This window comes from Emiliania huxleyi (assembly GCF_000372725.1).
Source record: "Emiliania huxleyi CCMP1516 unplaced genomic scaffold EMIHUscaffold_37, whole genome shotgun sequence".
Classification (NCBI taxonomy): domain Eukaryota; phylum Haptophyta; order Isochrysidales; family Noelaerhabdaceae; genus Emiliania; species Emiliania huxleyi.
In genome coordinates, this window is record NW_005199194.1 from 537,598 (window position 1) to 560,791 (window position 23,194).

At 65.7% G+C, this 23,194-nt stretch overlaps 6 protein-coding genes across 6 annotated transcripts; 3 read left to right on the forward strand and 3 right to left on the reverse strand.

Annotated features, from left to right (window-relative positions):
* Positions 1 to 888: 888 nt before the first annotated feature.
* EMIHUDRAFT_415940 (hypothetical protein) lies at positions 889 to 2,508 on the reverse strand (the record flags this gene model as incomplete). Its single annotated transcript, XM_005771932.1, has 5 exons — positions 2,317 to 2,508; positions 1,937 to 2,213; positions 1,617 to 1,648; positions 1,280 to 1,333; positions 889 to 1,004 (listed from the first exon to the last, which is right to left on the reverse strand). Coding segments are annotated over exons 1-5 (642 nt in total), but the record flags the coding sequence as incomplete, so codon positions are not given.
* Positions 2,509 to 3,062: 554 nt separating this feature from the next.
* Positions 3,063 to 4,970, forward strand: EMIHUDRAFT_102210 (hypothetical protein; the record flags this gene model as incomplete). Its single annotated transcript, XM_005771933.1, has 1 exon — positions 3,063 to 4,970. The coding sequence occupies one exon, from the start codon at positions 3,063 to 3,065 to the stop codon at positions 4,968 to 4,970; it is 1,908 nt and encodes a 635-aa protein (XP_005771990.1).
* A 4,890-nt stretch (positions 4,971 to 9,860) lies between these two features.
* On the reverse strand, positions 9,861 to 10,626 carry EMIHUDRAFT_436091 (hypothetical protein). The gene is made up of 2 exons (XM_005771934.1): positions 10,602 to 10,626; positions 9,861 to 10,526 (listed from the first exon to the last, which is right to left on the reverse strand). The coding sequence occupies exon 2, from the start codon at positions 10,517 to 10,519 to the stop codon at positions 9,911 to 9,913; it is 609 nt and encodes a 202-aa protein (XP_005771991.1). The 5' UTR covers positions 10,520 to 10,526; positions 10,602 to 10,626; the 3' UTR covers positions 9,861 to 9,910.
* Positions 10,627 to 15,022: 4,396 nt separating this feature from the next.
* Positions 15,023 to 17,432, reverse strand: EMIHUDRAFT_451158 (oligopeptidase A; the record flags this gene model as incomplete). The annotated part of the gene is made up of 2 exons (XM_005771935.1): positions 15,023 to 16,195; positions 16,317 to 17,432. 2 exons carry the CDS (start codon positions 17,427 to 17,429, stop codon positions 15,188 to 15,190), a joined length of 2,121 nt encoding a protein of 706 aa, XP_005771992.1. The 3' UTR covers positions 15,023 to 15,187.
* A 678-nt stretch (positions 17,433 to 18,110) lies between these two features.
* On the forward strand, positions 18,111 to 20,061 carry EMIHUDRAFT_209162 (hypothetical protein; the record flags this gene model as incomplete). The annotated part of the gene is made up of 4 exons (XM_005771936.1): positions 18,111 to 18,515; positions 18,838 to 18,881; positions 18,959 to 19,238; positions 19,897 to 20,061. 4 exons carry the CDS (start codon positions 18,111 to 18,113, stop codon positions 20,059 to 20,061), a joined length of 894 nt encoding a protein of 297 aa, XP_005771993.1.
* A 208-nt stretch (positions 20,062 to 20,269) lies between these two features.
* EMIHUDRAFT_209163 (hypothetical protein) lies at positions 20,270 to 23,068 on the forward strand (the record flags this gene model as incomplete). Its single annotated transcript, XM_005771937.1, has 9 exons — positions 20,270 to 20,450; positions 20,712 to 20,911; positions 21,301 to 21,462; positions 21,587 to 21,779; positions 21,829 to 22,066; positions 22,220 to 22,347; positions 22,415 to 22,455; positions 22,516 to 22,781; positions 22,855 to 23,068. The coding sequence occupies 9 exons, from the start codon at positions 20,270 to 20,272 to the stop codon at positions 23,066 to 23,068; spliced, it is 1,623 nt and encodes a 540-aa protein (XP_005771994.1).
* Positions 23,069 to 23,194: the final 126 nt, after the last annotated feature.

A 23,194-nucleotide genomic window follows, 5' to 3' on the forward strand; every position in this document is an offset into this window, starting at 1 on the left:
TCGCCGCGCGTGGCACGGGAGGCGCGAGAGGCGCGGCTGTCGGTCAACCCCGCGGCGCATGCGCGCCGCGGAAGCTGCTCGACAGGCGACTTCATTGCGAACGCGGTCGCCGTTACTCCAACTTTGCTTTGCCGATCAAAAGTGCCCGTCCTTTGCTTTTTAGCCGCCGAAATTTAGCATGCTGTTTTTCTTTATAGGTGCCTCGCAGCGTATTCTCGTATTATCTTCGAGTAAGGGATCGCGTGGGGGCGGTACGTATTCCCGTATCACTAGCTCCGAGTAGAGGGGGCGTCCTTGCAGTTAAGGGGAAACCTGGTACGCGGGTCCAACCCTCGGAGAGTATTCTTTAGCTCCGAGTAGAGGGGGCGTTCTGCTGCTAGGGGAAACCCGGAGCGCGGTACTATCCCTCGGAGAGTATTCTTTAGCTCCGAGTAGAGGGGCGGCGTTCTGCAGTTAAGGGGAAACCCGAGTTGTGCTGTCGTTTGTGTGCCCTTCGGAACGGCCTTCACGCCTTTTGCCGCAAATCCGTTTGAATGCGCTAAGCATGAATCTCATCCGAATTTCGTTCTGGCAGATGTTCTCTCAGTGTCGATACGTCAGTAGGGCTCTTACACTTTTTGACTCTCTTGTGTAAACATAACAAGTGTGCTCCAGGTCGAGACTCGAGTGCTAAACCACCGTATTCACATTTTCAGCGACCCCTTCTCTGTCAACCATCTCCAAACCCCCCTCTCCGGATGCCGCGGTGATGGAGACGAGGCTCGCCTGCGCCGTGGCGCGGTTCGAGGACGGCTCGGCGAGGGAGGGGCCGGAGGGAGGGGAGGGAGGGAGGGGAGGGAGGGAGGGAGGGAGGGAGGGAGGCTGCGCCGCAGCAGCTGGGCGCGGCTCACCGTGTCAGGGACTGTCCCAACCTTGAGGGCGGGGGCGTCGAACGCGAGCTTGAAGAGCTCGCCGTTCTTTGCGTCCTTGTAGCCGATGGTCGTCTCGCAGAACTGGTCCGACGCCTGCGGACGTGTCCGGGACATGTCGTGGACGTGTCGTGGACATGCCTGGACGTGTCGTGGACGTGCGAGGCGAGCTGCGCCTCCTCGAGAGTTCGCTGTCTAGGAAGTGTCTAGGAAGTGTCTAGGAAGTGTCTAGGAAGTGTCTAGGAGGTGTCTAGGAAGTGTCTAGGAAGTGTCTAGGAAGTGTCTAGGAGGTGTCTAGGAAGTGTCTAGGAGGTGTCTAGGAAGTGTCTAGGAAGTGTCTAGGAAGTGTCTAGGAAGTGTCTAGGAAGCGCCATGTCGTTGGCCACGTTCGCGCCCATCAGCACCGAGCAGTCCGCGTTGAGGCCCTGGCGGGGCGGGGGGCAGGAGATGAGCACCGCAAGAAAGGAGCGCGGCAGGGAGTGGAGAGAGGCGGCAGGGGCAGCCGGGGCAGCACGCAGCAGCAGCGGCGGCAGAGAGAGAGAGAGAGAGAGAGAGAGAGAGCGAGAGAGAGAGAGAGAGAGAGAGAGAGAGAGAGAGAGAGAGAGAGAGAGAGAGTCGGCAGGTGGGGGGGGGGGGGGGCAGGAGAGTGGAGCGGGGAGAGTAGAGCGGGAGAGTAGATCGGGAGAGGCAGCAGGGGTGGCTGTGCGCCTGGCGCAGCAGATCAGAGATGAGTACCACGCCTGGCGGAGGGGGGGAGAGGGCGGCGGAGAGGGTGAAGGCGAGGCGGAAGGAGGTGGCGGCGAGGGCGGTGGGCGGCGGCGGCGGCGGCGAGGTGGAGGGCGGTGGCGGGGTGGGTGGAAGAGAGGCAGTGGCAGCGCAGGCGTGGCGGCGCAGGCGGAGGAGGGGGGCGTGACTCCCGCCACACACAAGGTGGCGGAGGGAGAGGCGCAGCGAGCCGCCGGTGTGCGCGCGGTGGAGCGGTCGGGCGGCCGGGCGAGGGTGGCGGGCGGCGAGGGCTGGGGTCGCGCCATTGTCGTCAAAGTCGATGCCCTTGATCGCGGACAGCACCTTTGCGCCCGGCGCCACCGACTCCTTGATGGTGGGCATGAGCGGCTTGAGGAACTGGTGCGGCAGGCAGAAGCAGACCATCGTCGCGCCCTTGACCGCCTCGGCCAGGTCGGGCACCGCCTTCACGTTCGGCGTGAACTTGGCCCCCTTGAGGTACTTGACGTTCTCGTTGGTCTCGTTAATAATCTCGGTGAGCGGCTTGCCATCAATCATCTCCTCGTACACGTACAGCTTGACCTGCGGCGCAGGGAGAGGCGGACCGACGCCTCGGCTACCGCGGCCGCGCACAGAGCGAGCGGCGCGGCGCGGCGGCTGCGTCGCGGGGGGCGCGGTCGGGCGCCTCATTGTCAAAGATGTCGTGGCGCAGTGCGTTCTGGCCGAGGATGCGCACGAGCGCGGAGCCGAAGTTGCCGCTGCCGACCATCGCCAGCTTCTCGCTGCCTGCCGCGCCGCTCAACAGGCGCGAGCCGGGCCGCGCCAGGCCCTTGGAGACGCGGGAGAGCATCGTGCAGGCTGTCGAAGTAACAGGGTGGGGTGAAGAAGCTGGAAGAATTTTGTGGAGCACGGCGGGCGCGCCGGTGCGGCATTAGTGTGTGTAGTGTGTGCCTGACTCACGGTATACGCGCGCGCGGCGGCATGGCAGCCGGCACGGCACACGACTCACGAGGCCACATCCCGGGGCGCGCGCCGAACTCTCCTCGTACTCGAGTCTCTAGCTCTCTCTCTACTCGATCGAGTAAGTAGCTTCTTTCTATCTCACCCTATCGTGATGTGTTTCTTTCCCGTGGAGCGAGTTCGACGCGGCGATGGAGGTGGACCAAGGCTGAGTGCGCGGCAGCGTGTGTGCTGCGAGCGGGCGAGGGAGGGGGTGCGAGGACGCGTGCGTGGGTGGGGGAGCGTGGGCTAGCGGCGAGAGGGAGAGAGAGTGCGCTGCTACAGGACCAAATCGAGCTAGAGGTGTGTGCATGGAGCATGTCAAGCGGCCAAAGGATATCCACCTCGAGAACCTCGAGACCTCGAGAACCGTGACACGATCGTCCGCGTCCAGATTTCGGACGTCCCAGAACGGCTGCAACTAACTGATCCATGATGACGGAGGTGCACGCGCGACGCGACACCGCGAGCGACGTGCGCACGTACAACTTCACCTCCGTCCTCGACTCGCCTCCTTTCACCACGTATGAGATCGCCATCCTCCTGCCGCTCCGCTGCACCGAGGAGTTCCCGGTCGACGTCTGGGTCGACAGCGTGAACGCCAGCTTCGCGACTCTGAACGCGAAGCTCTTCATCGGGGTAGACGAGGACGACGCGGGATGGGCGGCGTGCGAACGCGCGCTCAACTCGAAGCTCACGTTGGCCGTGCCGTACGAGGTGAAGATGTTCCCGCCCGCAAAGCCCGCGATCATCTGCCCCATCTGGGCGAGCCTCGCCCTCAAGGCCTACCGCTTGGGCTGCTCCTATTTTGTCCTGTGGGGCGATGACGTCCGCGTCGACCCGGCCGACTGGTTCACCCAAATGGTCCAGCCGACGCTCGGGCCGGCTGACCTTGGCTGCGTCGCGCCGATCGACGTCAACGATCCCAGCGTCACCACGTTCCCAATCGTCACCCGCGCGCACTTTGACGTCTTCGGCCGTCTCTTCTCGCCGCGCTTCATCAATCAGGATGCTGACCCGTACCTCTTCGAGCTCTATCGCCGTGTCGGCCGCGCGAGCGTCCTCACCGACGCGCGGGTGACCAATCTCCGAGGTGGCGCCGCCGCGTGGCCGGTGGAAGACGCCAATCCTCGCTACGAGCGCCAGCCTCTCGCGAGCTGGAAGCAGGAGTGCCTCGCGCCAGACGCGCAGCAGCTCATCAAGGTCATCGGCTCGCCCGCGGCTCCTTTCGTGACGATCGACGTGGTGGTGCCGAGCTTCCGCACACCATGCGAGCTGCTGTGGCGCATGACGAGCCTACACGACCCGCCGGGCTGCTCAGTCAAGTACATCATCGTCGTGGACAACCCCTCCGCGCCCAACCTGAACGAGATCCTCAAGCTTCAGAGCGAACGAGTCCGTGTCCGTGTCAACCCCGAGAACGTCGGTGCGTCCTCCTCGCGCTCGCGCGGCCTCGCCGAGGCGTGCGCGGAGTGGGTGCTCTTCTTCGATGACGACGTCGAGGTCACGCAAGCCTGCCTCAACGCGTACGCCCTCGCGGCCGCCGACCGCGGCGCAAAGTACTCGGGGTTTGTCGGCTCGACGATCCTGCCGCCGGTGGCCAACCTCCTTCACGAGGCGACTCGGCTGAGTGACATCACGTTCTTCTACAACCTGCCCAAGTGGATGGGCGAGACTGTCCCGTGGGGCGTGACAGCGAATATCATGGTGCGCCGCGTCGATGACCTTGAGTTCGACACCGTGTATGCCAAGACGGGCGGAGGTGAGGACGTCGACTACTGCGTCGAGCTCGTGCACGCGCTCAAGCTGCCCCTCGGCCGCGTCGTCGAGGCGAAGGTGATCCACGATTGGTGGCCGTGCACCGACGGCCGCGCGCTCGCCTACCTGCACCGCTTCTGGAAGTGGACGATGGGTGATGGCTATCTGCTGTACAAGCACCCGCAGTATGTCTACATCTCCTTCCCGAACGTCGTCGAGCTCAGCCTCGCCCTCGTGCTCACCGCGGGCTGGCTCGTGCCGTGCATCCTCGTGCTCCGTCTCCTCGGCGCGATCTGGATTATCGAGGTCGGCTGTGAGACGATCCGCGCGCTGCAGGGGCCCGAGGCGCGGCACCTAAAGGCGACGGACCGGCTCATCGCGGCGTTCCTGTCGTTCCTCGTCAAGAACGTCGTCGACGCGGGCCACCTCACCTTCCACCTCATCCACATGCGACCGGCCTTTGTGCTCCACCGCTTCGACTTCTTCCTTGGCCGCCACGGCCTTCCCGCCATCGAGCGGCGCAAGTTCGCCCAGCGCAACGCGCTGTGGATCGCCGCCATGGCCCTCACGATGCGCTCGTGATGTGCGCGACGTGATGACAAGAGTGTATAGACGATTGCACACGACCCACAAGCACTGTGAAGTTGTGAAGTTGTATGCGTCGCTCGACAGCACACGCATGTTGTTGCCACTTCATACAGTGCTGCGAGCTGGCCTATGGCCGGACCTTACGACGGTCCAGCGCTGGGCAGCGTGATGGCTCCTACTCGAGGCGCGACATGAGTGTACGAGGACCTCAACGCCTCGGTTTGGCGAAAACCAGCATGAGGAGCGGAGCCGCTGTAGCTCCTCCCAGCAGGTTGCGCGTCTCGGTTTGGCCGACGTCCCATCCACAGCGCATACTACGGCAGCTCCCCAGCTCAAGAAGGCTGCACTCGACCACATCGCCCGAGTCAAGAAATTGTTCGGCAGTTTGTTCGGCACTCTAGATGGCCTAAACATGCTTGCGTTCAAGTCTCGAGGTCTGCGCTTAAACTTGAAAATTTAATAAAATTCCTTCTAAAATCCGCTCCGACCGGCCTATTAGCGAGTTTTAGTAATACTATTACGACGCGCTATCCCCCCTTGCCCCTAGCCCTCTTGCTGTTTTTCTTTTTGGAGCTTTGGACGCGTCTCGACCCTCCGTCCAACATTCGCATCCCCTCTTTTACATACATAAAAAACATGTCGATGTCCCCCGGAGGATGATCCATAAGTGCATGTATGTGCAGCGCCACACAGTCCTCCTCGCCGGCCCCGCCTGCAACGCCCGCCCGGCCGCGCATGCGTCAGATTGGGCGGCGACAAGTCGGGCAATGCGGCCCGCGATCCTTCTCTGGATCTTGCTGCTGCAAACGCACACACTGCGCGCGCCACAGCGACGCGCAGCCGGCGTGCAGGGGGTGGCCGTGGCCACACACGTCCTCGAGGGGCTCGTCGGCGGTGGCCACCATGAAGCAGATGCTGCACTCGACTTCTGGCTCCTCCGCCGCCACGTGCGCAGCGGCCATGGCCGCGCTGATCTCCTCCTCCTCGCCCGCCTCGGGTGTCGCCGCCGCCGGAGCCGGAGCCGGAGCCGGAGCCGAAGCGCGCGCAGCGTCCCTCGCACGTCGCCGCCGCTCCTTGCGCGCGCGCCGCCGCTCGGCTTCGAGCTCCGCGCGCCGCGCGCGGTGCTGCTGCGCCTCGATGGCGCGACCGCTCTCCGCCTCCCTCCTGCCCAGCTCCTCCGCAACTCGAGCCGACTCCAACGGGTCGAACCGCTCGCCGTGGCGCTCGAGCAGCACGTGCGCGTCGGTCGCGTCCTCGAGCACCTCCTCGTGGCGCCGCAGCAGAAGCAGCGCCTGCGAGCGGCTGCTCTTCGCGAGCACGAGCGCCCACGCCGCGCGCGCGTCGGCCTCCATGCCGGCAAGCTCCGCCACCGCCATGCTGTATGCGCCGAGCGCCTCCTCGAGCCGATCGGAGCCGATCGCCGCGTCGCCGCGCGTGCGATGCGCCTCGGCGCTCCGGATCGCCTCCGCGGCGCCGCCTTCCTCCCGTATCCGCTCGCGCTGACGGCGCACGGCCTCGCGGGTGCGCTGCATGCTGTCGGCGTACTGCATGAGCCGGCGCTGCTGCTCGGTCTCCGTCTCGATCGGCGGTGGGCGCGGGTCCATCGGCGGCGTGCCGTGTGGCGTGAATGCGAGGAGACGCGAGACGTAGACCTGCATGTAGCGGCTGCGCACCTGGTGCGACACAAAGCCCTCCAGAAAGTCCGCGTACTCGCTGAGCGCCTCGTCGAAGCTGTTGGTCACGTCGCCCTCGTACTCTGGAATTCGCACCTGCGGGGACATCGGTAAGAGGGAGGGTCAGTCGGCAGCCGCGGGCGATCGGTCGGTGGTGGCAGTCGTGAACTACAGCCGTGTGGGTTGGTGTGCACCGCACGCAGATCAAAGTGGAGCGAGATCGTGTAGAGGCCTTCCAGCGCTAGGTTGATGGGGCCCAAATGCTTCAGAACGTCTCGACCGTTTCGCCCGCCGCGCCGCGCCTCGTGCGTGTGCTGAAACAGGATTATTGCGAGCGAGGTGGGTACGGCGTGGTTGAAACCGCGTGCGCTCAGCGTGGCGACGAGATCCGCGAGCGCCGGACCGCCGCCCGCAATCTGGGTCACGACGCAGCAGACGACGTCGAGGTACGCAAAATCGAGAGCATTCTGCCGCAGCCAGCCGACAAACATGCGGCCGCAAACGGCGACTACTGGCCGCAGCAGCTCCACTCCGAGCGCCGCGGCGAAGTCGCAGGGTGGCGCGTTGCGCAAGATCGCCCAGAGGGCACGCAGCGCGTTGTGTGGGACGGACGAGCCGGGGCCTGCGGCGGCAACGAACTGGCAGACTAGCCCGGCCACGCTGCTCTGCAGCGCCGCCGTGGCCACCGCGGGACTCTGCAGGCTCGCCACCGCCTCGAGTCCGAGGAGGACCTCATCGGCCTCCGCGCCCTCCTCTGCCAGCTGCGACTGCTGCAGCCGATCGAGACCGCGCGCGCAGATCGCCTCGACGCGCTGCATTCCGCCCGCGTCCACGAAGGTGTTCCCGGCCACGGCCATCGCCTGCATGCTCGCGAAGTGATGCTCCCGAACAGCAGCGCGCCCGGCCTCGCCGCGAGCCGGCACGTTCGCCACGAGCTGCTCGCCCGTGCGGCGAAGCGTCATGATTCGAGCCAGCAGGGGCGTCGGGGCGTCAAGCAGCTGGAGCGCGAGCCGACCGGCGCGCTCGCCCGCCGGGCGCGCCTCCGTCGAGCGCGCCGATGGCGGCGGCGCAGCCGCCGGGCCCGCTGCCGGCCTGTCAAAGACTGCATCCATTTCGCTCCGCCTGAGCTCAGCATGCTGCTGCTTGACGCCGATCCCACGCGCGCGCATGATGCGGAGGCAGTCGCAGGTGCTGAAGCGCGAGAGGACCTCGAACAGGCCGTCCGCGCTCGTGCACTTGCCAAGGCTTTCCTCCAACTCACGCACAGCGGGCGAGGCCTGCCCCAACGACAGGTGCGCCGGCCGCACCCGCACAGCCTGGGAGCCGGCGCCCTCGAGTGCAACCACGTAGCGGTCGCCCTCAAAGCTCTGCGCCACGCCTCGCCGCCCGTTTAGCTCAGGGCGGGCCGCGAGCCCGCCGAGCACAACACGCTGGCCGAGGAGTGGCGCGCCGGCAGACGAGGAGACGTCGGCAGCGCCCGGCGGGCGGCGACCCACTTGGACTTGCCGTTCGACTTCGCGGAAAAGCGCATCGACGCCCATCTCCCGGGCGGCATCGAGGACGAGGGCGGAGACCGCGAAGCCACGGCAGTTTTTGAAGTCTGCCTCGGCGAAGGCATCCACGCCAAATGAGGCGAGCAACACCGCTGGAGGTCGATTGCGGCGAACGATCGGCTCGAGGAGGCGGACGTGCGCGAGGCAGGGCGCGTTGATGTGCGCGGTCGATGTTAGAAAGGAGCCCATCACATCCATGAAAGTTGGACCTGGGGACGGCCCGCCGTGCCGGCAGTCTTCCCAAGGCGGCTTATCCTCGCGCCTGAGGCACCTCCGCTTGAGGGAGAGGAGCTCGTCGTTGAACCGGATGCGGCACCGTTCGCCAACGGACACGACTTCAACGCGCTGGCCGTTCAGTTCTGGCCGCGAGCGGACGCTGTCGGGGAGGACGCAGGCGCCGCAGCCGACGCTAAGCGCGGGCATGGCAGGCAGGCAGGCAGGCGGCAGGCAGGCAGGCAGGCAGGCAGGCAGGCAGGCAGGCAGGCAGGCAGGCAGGCAGGCAGGCAGGCAGGCACGAGGCAGCAGAGGCAGCTCGTGTTCTCGACCGCCCTCGCCCATGCAAGCTCATTCACTCTGCTCTGCGATGTTTCAGTGACCGGAACTGGAAAAGCCGTTAACGCAAAGCATGGCATCCGCCTCCGCTCTTGCGCTGCTCGCTCGCCCGGGCGGAGGACATGGCCGCCGAGGAGGCGAGTGGGCACCTGCCAGGCCTTCCGCAGGCAGCCTATTGGGCAGACTGAGGGTCAGCTCTGCGTGGCGTGGCCCGTGCGCTGCGCTGCGCAAAGCTGCGGGTGGTGAGGGAGCATCTGGTGCTTCCACTGGGAGGCGCGCACCTCCTGCAGCTGGTGGAGGGCCATGCTGCCGTGTGCCTGCTCCGTGGACAGGACAGGGAGGTGGCGCCGCAGCGCCACGGCCTCCGCTGCTTGCCGGTGCAGCAATGTGCTGCCTGGTGAGCAGCCTGCTGGTTCTGTGTGCGGCGTTGACGAGGCTGCAGTGGCACTGTACTGCATGCCACGGCGAGTGGCGCGCGGCGCGCGCGTCGCCGCGCGTGGCACGGGAGGCGCGAGAGGCGCGGCTGTCGGTCAACCCCGCGGCGCATGCGCGCCGCGGAAGCTGCTCGACAGGCGACTTCATTGCGAACGCGGTCGCCGTTACTCCAACTTTGCTTTGCCGATCAAAAGTGCCCGTCCTTTGCTTTTTAGCCGCCGAAATTTAGCATGCTGTTTTTCTTTATAGGTGCCTCGCAGCGTATTCTCGTATTATCTTCGAGTAAGGGATCGCGTGGGGGCGGTACGTATTCCCGTATCACTAGCTCCGAGTAGAGGGGGCGTCCTTGCAGTTAAGGGGAAACCTGGTACGCGGGTCCAACCCTCGGAGAGTATTCTTTAGCTCCGAGTAGAGGGGGCGTTCTGCTGCTAGGGGAAACCCGGAGCGCGGTACTATCCCTCGGAGAGTATTCTTTAGCTCCGAGTAGAGGGGCGGCGTTCTGCAGTTAAGGGGAAACCCGAGTTGTGCTGTCGTTTGTGTGCCCTTCGGAACGGCCTTCACGCCTTTTGCCGCAAATCCGTTTGAATGCGCTAAGCATGAATCTCATCCGAATTTCGTTCTGGCAGATGTTCTCTCAGTGTCGATACGTCAGTAGGGCTCTTACACTTTTTGACTCTCTTGTGTAAACATAACAAGTGTGCTCCAGGTCGAGACTCGAGTGCTAAACCACCGTATTCACATTTTCAGCGACCCCTTCTCTGTCAACCATCTCCAAACCCCCCTCTCCGGATGCCGCGGTGATGGAGACGAGGCTCGCCTGCGCCGTGGCGCGGTTCGAGGACGGCTCGGCGCAGGAGCGGCCGGAGCGGTTGGTGTAGCTGACGTAGCGATGCGAGCTGCCGTGCAGGAGCGAGCGCACGATCCGGTTGAAGGGCGCAGCGTCGCCAAAGGCAGACTCGAGCGCCGCCAGCATGCGTGTGCGGTCGCCCGGAAGGGAGCAGTCGGCTTGGCTGAGCCGGAATTTGGCAAAGCCCCGCTTCAGCGACGCCTCGCCCTTCCCCTTGCCGAGCGCGTCGCTCTTGCATCTGCTCTCGTGCTCTCTCCGATCGGGGAGGAGGGACCGCACGGACCTCCACCGCTCCCTGCCGCCCAACTGCTCGGCCGCGGCGACGGGCTCCTGCTGGCAAGGATCTGGTCCTTCTCGCGGAGGCTCGCGTGTGCTCCCGACGCTGTAGCAGCTGCCGACGCTCGTGCCGCTCGAGCTCGGGAGCAGCAGCACGTGGATGTCGTCAGGCTTGCCGCCCATCGCGAGGAAGCAGAAGACCTCCATCACACACCTTGGTGAGGCACGGAGAAGGTGAGGCAAGCTCGACGCCTCCTCTCTCGCCAGTGCGGACAGTAGGGGCGGGCGCCACAGCCGGCCGCAGTAGGACGGGCCGTAGAGGACGAGCAGCGAGCTGCGACGGGGGAGGGCCGTGCGGTGGGTGCGAGGCGGCGGGCGGGTGCGAGGCGGGGAGAAGTGTGGGATTGAGCGGGCGTGTGGCACCGGCATCCGGAGAGGAAGATTGGCAGCCCGAGGAGGCTTGCCGCGATGTCGTCATCCTGCCGAATGCAGCAGCGGTCCAGCCACAGCAGCGGCGGCCGCCCGTACGCCGCCTCGAACGCGTCGGCCCAGCCGCACAGCGCCTCGTACTTTTCTCGCCCGTCGTCGGACCAGGAGTGCGAGAGGAATGCGTCCACCTCGCCCAGCGCCGCTGGCACCGTGTGGTCCTCCTGCCGTCGCGCCTCGAGCTCACCGTCCCACTCCGCCGCCAAGTCGCCGGCCGTGAGGCTCGTCCACGGCACGCCGCGGAAGGAGGAGATCGCGTCGCGGCACCGGCGCTCGATCACCGACGTCGCGGCGCCGCTCCCGATCAGAGAGGCGACGGCGGCGAGGGAGCGGCACGTCTCGGGCTTCCCGTTCCACCCGAGCCCAAGCGAGCGGTGTATGCGTCCGCGCACGCGCTCGGTGAAGAAGAGCGTGAAGAGCAGCGTCCCGAAGCCGTCGCAGTAGCACGAGAGGGCGAGGTAGGGCGAGACTGGCCGCCCGACGGCGAGAAGCACGAGATACTGCGTGCCCCACGAGGCGGCGCCTGTGAGACAGGGCCAGGAGGCGTCAGCGACATGTCGTGGCCCGCTGCGTGCCCCACGAGGCGGCGCCGAGGGCGTAGCTCGTGCGCAACACCACCCACTGCCGGCGCAGCGCGTCGCGGGTCGCGCGGGAGAGAGACGCGGCGAAGAAGCCGATCGCCGAGCCGAGCGAGGCGAAGAAGATGCCGAAGAGCTGCAGCGAGAGCAGCACCGTCTCGAGCGGCGCCCAGCCCGACGCGGCGGCGGCGGGCCAGTCGCTCTCGATGCAGTCGAGGATATCGATGATGAACTGCGCGGGAGGGGTGGGGAGGTGCGGTGGCGTGCTTGCGGCGTGAGACGCGAAAGTGGGTTGGGCCCGAGAGGACGGTCATATGCGTGTGGTGCGGCCGCACGTAGTACAGGTAGCTGGCGCAGCAGAATGCGCCGGCGAGCCGCACGCCAATGTGGTCCAGCGGCCGGCACGCGAGGAGGACAAGCGCAGGGCCGAGCGCGGCGGGGATGCCATAGAGCGGCAGCGGGATGCGCGAGAGGGCGTAAAAGTCTGCCTCGCTCACGCCCGTCGCCCAAGAGACTGTCAGCGGTCCCCACGCCACAATCTCGCACGCCCACGCCACTGCCATCGTGCCAAAGGTGACGCGCACTCGGACCTGTGCATCCACGCGACGCGCCTTGGAGAGCCGAGCCAGCAGCTGCCCCTCGTCCGATCGGGTCGTCCGGCGCTGCCCCTCGTCTGCTCGGCTCGTCCGGCGTTGCGGCAACGTGTCTCCCGATCCGCGCCGCCGCCGCCGCTGCGTAATCCACAGGCAGTGGAGGAGGCAGATTTGCAGAGGCAGACCTGCGATCACCACGATCAAGATCATCGATGCAGTGAGGTCGACCTGTGCCGCCGCATCCGCGTCGGTAAGGTTGGCGAGGAGCCACCGCTCAGGGTCGGTGGCGGACATGGCGCTCATACGCCACGGACTTGCGATCGATCTGGCCAGGACCTCAAATTTGGGAGGGCACAGCGCGAGCTGCCAGCGGAAGGCAAGGGCAAGCAAGGTGCCTGGTATTCACAGTTTCCCACCATCCCCAGGGCGTCCAGGGCTCGCACCTCAACCTCTCACAGACCAGCGCACAGCGCCAGAGGACGTATTTTCTTGTCAATAACAAGGCTGTGAACCTGGCGCAGGCTCGGGTCTTGCTCACGCTGCTCCTCCCTGGCTGCGGCAATAAGAGGTAGGTAGGTAGGTAGGTATATAAGAATTTTGCTGAAGAAATACAAAAAGAAAAGTTGGGTCGGACTCGCAGAGGCAGGATGGCGGGGAGCAGGCGCGCGGGCGGTGTGTCTGGCGGGCGGGATCCAAAGAATTTTCCAAACAAGATGTAACGATTTCTGTGGGCGACCAATCGGCACTATGCACATATGTTGCCGCCCATCTCCCCGCCCAGGGGTGGAAGCGCCGCCCAGCCCGTCGCGTCATTCGAATGGACCGCGCACGACGTGGCCGAGTGGGCGCACTCGCTCGGGACGAGCGAGGACTACTCTCCTGCATTCCTCATCCACGCCGTGGATGGCATGGGCGTGCTCTCCCTCGGAAGGGAGGATCTGGCAGACTGGAAGGTGAAGCCGGCCGACCAGACGATCATCCTCCAGGCCCTGCACGAGCTCAGATCCGCCAAAGAGCGCGTCTCTGTGGAGCCCGGCTCGCCCCATCGTAAGGACTCGCCGCGCAAGGCGGCCGCGCCTCAGCAAAGCCTGCCGCCCGCAAAGGCAACCCAGCCTTTGGAAGCCACTTCCCGCTTCCAAGCAGGCACCCCGGACTCGGTTCAGCGGGTGGGATCACACAGCCCACGCACTCCGCGCAGCCCGCGCAGCCCGCGCAGCCCGCGCAGCCCGCGCAGCCCGCGCAAGCAAAAGACGTACCTCAACGGCGTCATGGGGGATTTGCACGGCGGGGGCGCAGTGCCGACCTGGAAGGAGGAGGTGCTGAAGCGGGCGCAGCGGCGCACCACCTCTGAATCTCCGCGGGCTGCGAGGGCCGGGCAGGCATGCGCGGCTGCGGCGTCCGAAGAGTCCGCCTTCCTGGCGACCGCCCGCTCGACGACCTCGGAGCGCACCGCACTCTCTCAGACCCAGACCTCGCTCGCTGCGACGGCGACCGCAAGCGGCAAGGCGGCCGATCTCGAGCGTCAGCTCTTCTCGTATCGCGACGCTCTCAGCGAGCAGCAGCTGCAGGCCCAGATGCTCGAGCACCGCGAAACGCAGCTCTCGGAGCAACAAGCGCGCAGCCTCGAGAGCTGCGCCGACAGTGACGGCATCATCAGCAGCGCGCGGCGCGAGCACCGGCTAAACAAGGAGCTCAACCGGCTCTCCCGGGTGGTGGAGGTGGCCATGTCGCGCGTGTCCGACGCCGAGAGACTCAACCGTGGGCTGGCAAGCATGATTGATACGTTGCGGAAGGCGCGTTCCGACTTTTTGCGTCAGATGTCGCGCCTCGCGGAGCGAGAGCGAGCAATGGCGGCAGACATGAAGCAGCTCGTGGCGCTCGCAAACTGCTCCCTCGACGAGAAGGAGAAGGTGGAGGCGCGGCTCAAGCGAACCGGCTTCGAACACCGTCAAGAGTCGGCCGACAAGGAGAATAAGCTCGCCAAGCTCGAGCTCGACATCCGCGGACTAGAGGCTGCCCTGCGGAGTGCGCACGACGCGGAGGACTCGGCAGAGCAGCTGGGGAAGCAGATGACCTATCGCGCGCTGCGGCAGAAGCGCCACGTGAGCCAGTCGCTGGACCTGCGGATGGGCCATTTGCAGAACCAGGTCCACGCCATGGAAGCGGAGTTTCAGCGCGTGCAGCGGACGCTCGGACTCGATCCCGCTGGACCTGCGGCTGGGCCGTGCAGGCACGCGGTGGGCGAGATCTTGCGGGTGGTTCGGGAGACAGAGAGCCGCCACGCTTCAGCTCTCAACTTCCTCGAGCGGCAGAGTCGGCAGAGGCTGAGCCTCGAGACGGAGATCGTCCAGTGCGAGACGCGGGCGGCGGAGCTCGCGCAGCAGCAGCGGAAGCACGACCTAGCGGCTTCTCAGTCGCAGGAGCGGACGAACCGCCAGACGCAGCAGGCACGCGCGGCTGAGGTTTCCGTGGAGGCGCAGGCGGCACTCCTGCGGGAGCTGTGCGCTCCTGTGCAAGCTATCTTCGAGCTGGTTGGACGGGAAGCGGCGAGGGGCCCCACCGCTGCCGTTGCCGCCACTGCTGACTCCTGCCGGCCAGACACCCTCTGCGACCACCTCCGGAAAATTGATGAGGCGGCATCCGACCTCTGGGAGGAGGCTAGCGCTCTGGTCGGGCTCGGGACGGCCCAGAACCAGCGTGAAGACGAGGAGGCGCCTGCTGTCGCGCCTCGACCGTCGGTGCTGCAGGGCTTCGTGGCTCCACACCCTCAGGAAGAGGTGCGCGGCGCTGGGTCGGCTCCACGCCGACGCTCGGTATTTGACACGCGCATGGAGCTGGAGCGCTCACGTGAAATTGCCTCGCAGCAAGGTCTGCTGAAGGGCGCGACCGAGAGATCTCTGCTGCCGACGGAGGACGACGAGGAGGAGGAACCTGCTGGCGGAGCGGGCACGTTCTGAGGACTGAGCACACACTTAGAGCCGGCGTAGCGGCCAGCGGCCACACGGGTCACGGCGCGACGGTTTGACGCGCCGCCCCCCCGTGTAAGTGTGTCGTTGTACAGGATATGGAAGTCAATCAATAACCAAAATCACAACAAATATACTCGAACCCTGACTGACCGCGAAAAACGAGAGGGGACGCGCCAACGACCAGCGAGCGCGGCGAGACACAACGGCCGCGCTCGCTCCAGCACGATCTGCTCCTCGCCAACGTCTTACTCACGCGAGGCCAGAGTGGCGCAACAGCGGCTCGGGGCTCGGGTCGCGGCCGCGGAAGGCGCGGAAGACGTCCGATGGGGCGGTGCCTCCGCCGAGCGCGAGCACCGTGTCGCGGAAGCGGCGGCCGACTTCGCGCACCGCTTGCTCGTCGTCGAGGCCGGCCTCCTCGAAGGCGGCGAAAGCGTCGGCGGAGAGCACCTCGGCCCACTTGTACGAGTAGTAGCCCGCGCTGTACCCGCCCGCGAAGATGTGGCCAAACGAGCAGAGGAAGCGGTCGTCGGGCAGCGGCGGCAGGACCGCGTAGCGCTCGGCGAGCTCGTGCTGGAGCTCGAACGGCGTCTGCTCGCCGCGCGGGTCGTACGTGTGGTGGAGGCGCATGTCGAGCGCTCCAAACATGAGCTGGCGGATCATGCCCATGCCCGCCTGGAACGTCCTCTGCTCACAGAGCTTGCCGAAGAGATCCCGCGGCAGAGGCTCGCCCGTTTCATAGTGCTTCGCCATGCCCGCATCGTACACGGTCGCCGGATCATAGCACCAGTTCTCCATGAACTGCGACGGCAGCTCGACGGCGTCCCACTCGACGCCGGAGATGCCGGCCGCCGGCGCGTGCGCCACCTTGGTCAGCATGTGCTGCAGCCCGTGACCCGTCTCGTGGAAGAGCGTCGTGACTTCGTCGAAGGTCATGAGCGACGGCTTGCCGTCCACCGGCGGCGAGCCGTTGCACGTCAGGTACGCCACCGGCTTGCGGTCGAGCACCTTTGACCTGCCGACACAGACGCCCATCCACGCGCCGCCGCGCTTGTTCTCTGGCCGCGCGTACGGGTCGAGGAAGAAGGAGGCGAGGTGCTCACCGCTCGCCTCGTCGAGCACCTTGAAGAAGCCGACATCCGCGTGCCACACCTCCGCCTCGCCGTCGGAGCGGACAATCTCGACGCCGTACAGCCGCCTGCAGAGCCCGAACAGGCCGTCGAGGACGTTGTCCAGCGCAAAGTACGGCCGCAGCTCCTCCTGCTCGAAGGTGAGGTAAGGTAAGGTAAACTTCTCCACACACACGAGGTGGTGGGGCAAGGGGGCGATCCTGCTCGAAGCCAAAGGTGTGCTCCGAGAGGCGCTCCGACCAGAAGGAGACGTCCCACAGCGCGAGCGCCGCGCCGTCGAAGCCGTTTGCGGTTGCAAACTCGGTCAGCTGCTGCAGCTCCTTTTGCGCGGCGGGATAGGCCTTGGCGAGAAGCATCTCTGTGAGGTCGTAGACGGCCTCGACCGACGGCGCCATCTTGCGCTCGATGCTCACCTCGGCGTAGCTGCCGAAGCCGAGGATGGACGCCTGCTCCTGCTTGATCTGCAGAATCTGCCGGATGAGCGGCGCGTTCACCTCGCCCGCGCGGGTCACAAAGGCGCGGTACAGCGCCTCGCGCACCGATCGGTCGCGCAGGAACTTCATCGCAGGCAAGTAGGACGGCATGTCGAGCCCGAGCCGCCACGGCCCGCTCTCCGCCGTCGCGCCCTCCTCCCCCTCCTCCGCCGCGCGCGACGCGGCGAGCGCGAGCGCCGACGGCGGCAGCCCGTCCACCTGCGCCGGCTCGGTGAGGGTGAGGGAGAAGGCCTTGGTCGCGTCGAGCAGGTTGTTGGAGAAGGCGGTGGAGAGCTCGGAGAGCCGGATGCGGTTGGCGTTGAAGCGCTCCTTCTCCTCGCCCTGCAGGCCGACGCCCGAGAGGCGCATCGACGACAGCGAGCTCTGCACGATCCGCTGCTGCGCCGGCTCGAGCGAGCCGTCATTCTCGAGCGCCTCGAGCGCCTTGAAGACCGCCTCTGACTGAGACAGCTTGGTGGTCGTCTTGACGACCTCGCCCTGCACCTCGCCGTGCGCCGCGCGCAGCTCGTCGCTGTTCTTCACGCCCATCAGGTGGTTCACCACACCCCACGAGTACTCGACCGGCGCCTCGAGCTTCTCCAGCTCCTCAATAACCGCTGAGTACGAGACATCGCCGCTCTGCTGCAAACGCGATTCGAGCGACTCGAACTCGCTCTCCATCGACGAGAGCGCGCCCGACACCGCGTCCTTCACGTGCACCGCCTCGATGGCGCTGAAGAGCGGAAGGCTCTCCTGCAAAAGCAGCGGATTCTCGTTGACCAGCGCCTTCACGCCGAGGCTGCGCCTGCCGCCGCGAAGCAGGGCGGCCGACGAGCGGGCGAGCGCGGACACAGTGACACCCACGGTGCCCAGGCACGTGAGGCAGAGCATCGCCGGGGCTGTTGCGGAGAATTTTCGAGGAAAAGGCACGTCAATAAAAGAATTTTACGCAAAAGCTCCCTCGCACAACACTGGGCACGGGACTGGCTCGCACTGGCACTAACACAGGTACACCCATAAAAGAATTTTACAACAAAACTCCCTCGCACAACACTGGGCACGGGACTGGCGCGCACTGGCACTAACACAGGTACATACACCACTGGAGCCGCCTAAGCGACTCCCGTTTGTGTCTGTGTGTCGCTCGTGCGTGTCGTCATCATCTGTCTAGCGTCCACCCATACCGCGTTGGTGTCCAGTCCGAGCCTGGCTGTTCTTCACCTTTCTACCTACCTACCTACTCCCGTGTTCCCGGGCATTCACACTATATTCCTCTGAGATAATACTATATTTCGCCGCCACCGCGGCGCGCGCGCTTTATCCGCGCGCTATATTAGTAGAGCCAAACTTGTGTTCTTGTTTTGGGTCAAACTTGTTACAGCTCAGCGAACGCGATGCGGCCTCTGCCTAGCCTCCTGCTCCTATGCGCGAGCTACGGCGTGACCGCTATCGCGTATGGCTTCCCCTCCGGGAAGCACGGCCTCGACTACTGCATCGCCGAGGCCCCGCGAGACACACGCACCGCTGACAGTTATGGTGAGGCGGCCGAGCCGGCCTCTTGAGGGCACGGGCATGCTGCCGCTCACTAAGGGCAATGGGAAGGCGCTCACAGTGCCCATCGAAAGCTTGCTCCTCGGCCTGCTCGGGGACTTCCCGGTCGTGCTTTTCATTGATGGCACCATTCTCGCCCCCAATGACCCAGCATCTGCCGAAGCTGTCCGTGTCCTACAGGATGCTGGAGTGTGTTACAAGGCGGTCGATTGTTCGGACGAACGATGCAACACGGGCGCACGTGAAGTTGTGGCTGCCTTGAGCCGCAACACTTTGCTGCCGCAGATTTACGCTCGTGGCTGGGTTGGTGGCATCGAGGAGCTCAAGAGCGAGGCTGGGCGGCTAGCCACAGCCCAGCTCGACCCTGTGGCGAGCGAGTGCAATACGCCCATCAGCCATGAGCAATTGCGCGATCTAATATCGCACGTGTGCCGCGCCTCCTCATTCGCTCGCGCGAGGTTGAGGGTCGGCCAAAAGGAGGTTGGTGCTCCTCCTCTAGGCGCCCATCATGCTGTTTATGAAGGGATCGCCCAAATCTCCACGGCGCCCCCCCCCCCCCCCGCCCCGCCCCTCCCCCCCCCCTTCCCGAACTCTCCTCCAACTCCCAGGTTCTAGCTTGACGCCCAATGTAGGTGCGGCTTCTCGCGCCAAATCTGCGAGATCCTTCAAGCTGCGAAGGAGAGCAGACGCACACGGACAGCGCCGCGCTGGCCAGAAAGACCGCATTTGTCCTTCCCCCTTTGCTTAGGTCGATTACTCGTCGTTCGACATATTGGAGAACGAGGAGGTTCGGTGAGCAAAATGTGGCGAAACACAACCAGATGAGCCAGATAACGCACGGCACTCATCCAAGACGCCGCGCCGCACAGGAAGGGCCTCAAAGAATACAGCAAGTGGCCAACATACCCTCAGCTGTACGCCAACGGTAAGCTACTTGGCGGCCTTGACGTAGTCACGGGGACGGCCGCAATTGACTTTTGCAAATTAATTTTTTTCATCTCGACCCAGCTCGGGAATCGGCGCGGCATTACTCAGCTGTTAGATCACAAGGAGGAGGAGCCCGAAACGGGCAGCGGGGAGGCTGCGGCATTGGCCGCGCCCCTGCGCGGCCTGGCGTCTGCGCCAGATTGCGCTGGCACAACGGACAGGGTCACTTCTTTTTTCGACACTCTCCGCCCCGCTTGCAACGCGACAACGGCTTCACCATCTTCATCAGCGGCCTTCATCCTGGCCTACCGGCCTCCTGACCCGTTGAGTGTCGGGCCTCCCGGCGTGATATGCGCCCGCGGATACGCCACAATCTGGCCCGCCGGATACGATGAACCCAACCTTCTCCAGCAATTCGGCTGCTGGCTTCGGCGATGGCGGCGGTGCGGGCGTATGAGAACATCGAGGCGTGTCGCTGCCGGGCTGGTGGCGATGTCCGGGACGTGCGCTCCTGCCGGGACGTGCGCTCCTGGGCGGAAGTCTGCGCGGCGGCTCGCGCGAGTAGGTATGCGGCGGAGGATGCGGCTGCGGCGGCTCGCGCGGCGGCGGAGGCAGCGGCGGAGGTGGCTGAGGCGGCGAAGGAGGAGGAGCCCGAAACGGGCAGCGGGGAGGCTGCGGCATTGGCCGCGCCCCTGTGCGGCTTGGCGTCTGCGCCAGGCTGCGCTGGCACAACGGACACGGTCACTTCTTTTTTCGATACTCTCCGCCCCGCTTGCAACGCGACAACGGCCTCATCATCTTCGTCATCCTTCCTCTGGAAGGCGGCGAACGCGCTGCAGAACAAGCTGACGCGGGCCCAGTACCTCGATGAGGTGACCAGGAGGTGACTTGGACCACCAAGAGCTGGCTGGGGCTGCAGAAGCAGCGCATCTCAGTCGTTCTTCACACGGCAATCGCAGAGCAGATTGTGAATGAGCTTGCCTGTGGCGAGGGCGGTCGAGTGCACGGAGCTAAGTGCCTCGCCGTCCTCGCGGGAGTCGCTTAGGCGGCTCCCGTGGTGTACCTGTGTTAGTGCCAGTGCGCGCCAGTCCCGTGCCTAGTGTCGTGCGAGGGAGTGCTTGTAAAATTCTTATCCTGAAATTCTTTGTTCCGCCGTTTAAATTCTTTTTGCCGCCGGGGCTACAGGTAAAGTTGTACCGACACAGCCTGACACTGTGATAGTGCGCCGCAACAAATTCTTTGAGCGGTGCACCATGGTCAAGCAGAGGTCAAACAGAGCGGGCGCCGCGGGCGCCACACCCAGATCGCGCTTCATCAACAGAGCGGAGCTGCAAAAGGCGATCTTGGCGCAGGACGTCGCCGCCGCACGGGTCTGCCTCGACAGCGGCATCAGCCCAGACACCAATATGACCGACTACGCCTGCCATGCGCTTGGTTTCGCAGCGCAGGACGGCGCCATCGAGATTGTTCGCCTGCTGATCGATCGCGGCGCAACTGTCAACTTGCCGTGCGGGCCGAACGGCGTAGGGAACGCGCTGTTGCAGGCGTGCCAGGGCGCTCAGTCGGAAGTCGCGGCTCTTCTGGTCGCGAGCGGTGCGGACACCACTCTGAGCAACGGAGACACGATACTCAGCAACCTGATCACCACTGCAAACGCGTTGAATGAGCACCTGGTCTCCGGGAGATCCCCGCAAGCGGCCAACGGTGGGAGGTCCCAGCAAGTGGTCCACGACCAGCGGACAGCGATCGCCCAGTTGCTGGGACTCGCCTCCGACAGCCTGAAGGCCGACGTCGAGAAGGCCATCTCGCCGCTCTCCGTCAGCGAGGCGCTCTACGAAGCTGCCCTGGCCGGCTGGCTCTGGCTGCTCGAGCAGATGCTGAAGCATGGCGCAGACGTCGCGTACTCTCGGCAAAACGGAGCCCACCCTCTGTACATCGCCTGCAAGGAAGGGCACGAGAGCTGCGCGAGAGCGCTCGTCGCCGCGGGCGCGGACCCGAACCAGGTCAAGGCGGGCGGCTGGACGCCGCTGCTGCTGGCCGTGCAGGACAGCCATGTCGGCTGTGTGCGCGTGCTCATCGAGGCGCGTGCCGACCTCGACCACTGCATCGACCCTCAGCCGGCCGGCAACACCACATGCGCGGTGATGCACGCTGTTGCGGCGCCCGTGCACGCCGAAGGAGAAGGCGCCGCGGCCGATGAGAAGGGCCACCAGGCCCTCGCCCCCTGGAGGTGAGGGGTCAGGCTCTCTGCGTTCTTTGACCGTGTGTCGGTGGTGGTGTGTAGGTCCTCGCGCTCCTCCTCGAGGCGAGGGCCAACCCCGACACCGCCTCCGCGGCGAGCGGCCACACGGCGCTGTCCAGCGCCTGCTCCACCGGCCTGGAGAAGTGCGCGCTGCTCCTCGAGTGCTATGGCGCCCGGCGCCACACGGCTCACAGAGTCCCGGAGGTGCGGGACACGCGCGCACAACATGCACATGCACATGCACATGCACATACACGTGCATGCACATGTGCATGCACATGCACATGCACACTGCACATGCACATGCAAACACCAACATGTACAACAGGCGCTGTCCGGTGGCGAACTCGAGACGATCGAGGTCGACCAGCTCGCCTCTGTGGCCGAGTTGGTCGACTGTGGCATGCGCGACTTCATGCTCGACACGTCTGACTGGGTCTCGCCGCTGCCCTTCTGGCTTGTGGCGCCACTCGCCCGCACCCGCGCCCTGCTGCGCGACGGCGCGGAGACGTGGCCGGCGAGTGCGAGTGCCAGGAGCCCTCCCCGCACCTCCTCGGACCCCTTCCACAGGCGCAGACGTGTTTGCCACCCTCGAGCTCCCGCGGCGCTGGAGGGACGCGCGCCGCGACTGCCACGCGACGCCGATGGCCGACGCGCGCGCGTGGCTTGCGGGCAAGCGCGTCGGCGCGCTGTGGCCGTCGCAAGCCGACAGCTGGTCGGAGCCGGGCAGGCGCAGCGCGGTCGAGGGGCGGGTGGAGGAGGCGCACGTCACCGCGGCCGCGGCGCTGCTCGTCGAGGCGCGAGAGCGGTGGCCTGTCCACAGCACAACACGTGAACAGCGTCGCTCCACAGCAACCGCCCGCGCTAGGCGTGCGAGTGGTCGCCGAGGTCGCACTTGCCTCTTCCCGCCGGCTGTGGGTGTGAACGGCGCCTCTTCCACGGCCCTCCTTCTCGGGGACAGGTCGCACGCCCTCTTCCCGCCCCAGATGCGAGCCCGCGCCTGCGACCTCGCCTGGCTCGGCCACTTGGCAGCCCGCGCCCTCGAGGCGCTCGCCGAGGAGCGCGCATTCGATGCGATCATTGGCGAGCGTGCTGTCGACCCGAGCCGGGGCGTGCTGCGAGCTGTCGAGTGAGCCTTCTCGGAACGCTCCGCTAGGCGAGCGCGCCGTCGAGCTGGGCGTGCTGCGCGAGGCAGAGGTGGACACTGGCGGGCTCTTGCTGTGAACAGCGCCTCTTCACAGTGCAGCGTGTGGATAGGCGGAGGTGGACGCGCTGACCGACGCGATCGCCCGCGGCAAGCTGAGCGTGCGCGACGCGCTGCAACAGCACCGGCCCGCGGTGGCGGCGCTGGACCCGGCGTGCGTCGCTCGTGCGCCGCACTTCTCCGCCGTCGCGCTGCTCGACGCGTGGCGGGACCGCATCATGCCGCAAGCGCTGCGGCGCGACGACCGGGCGCTGTGGTATTGCTCCCCCGGCCATGGGTCGATGCAGGCGGCTAGCCAGCTCTCGGACGCGCTCTACATGTCGAGCCCGCCGGCCAGACCTTGTCCTGAGATTTTGTGCCTTCCTTTGACTCATCGCTGTTTCCCTTCTTAGGTCGAGTCGCCAGCCGGCCCGTTGGCTCGGTGGCACCACGGTCCTGATCTCTGGAGTCAGGAGCGCTGCCCACGCGCACCTCAACGGCACGACGGGCACTATCCGCGACATGTTCCCGACCGCGAGCGGGCGCTGGCCAGTCCGGACGGACTGGGGCGTGCTCGCGCTAAAGCCGGAGAACATCGCGCCGGCTGGCCTGGAGGCTTTCCGCTGAGCGCGTTGAGGCGGAGTGCGTGTGCGCGGAGTGGCGGAGATGGGAGAAACAGGCTCAGACAGAGGCACCCGAGATGGGAGCGAAACAGGGTACACAGGCAGAGCCAGAGGGGCACCCCCCACCCGC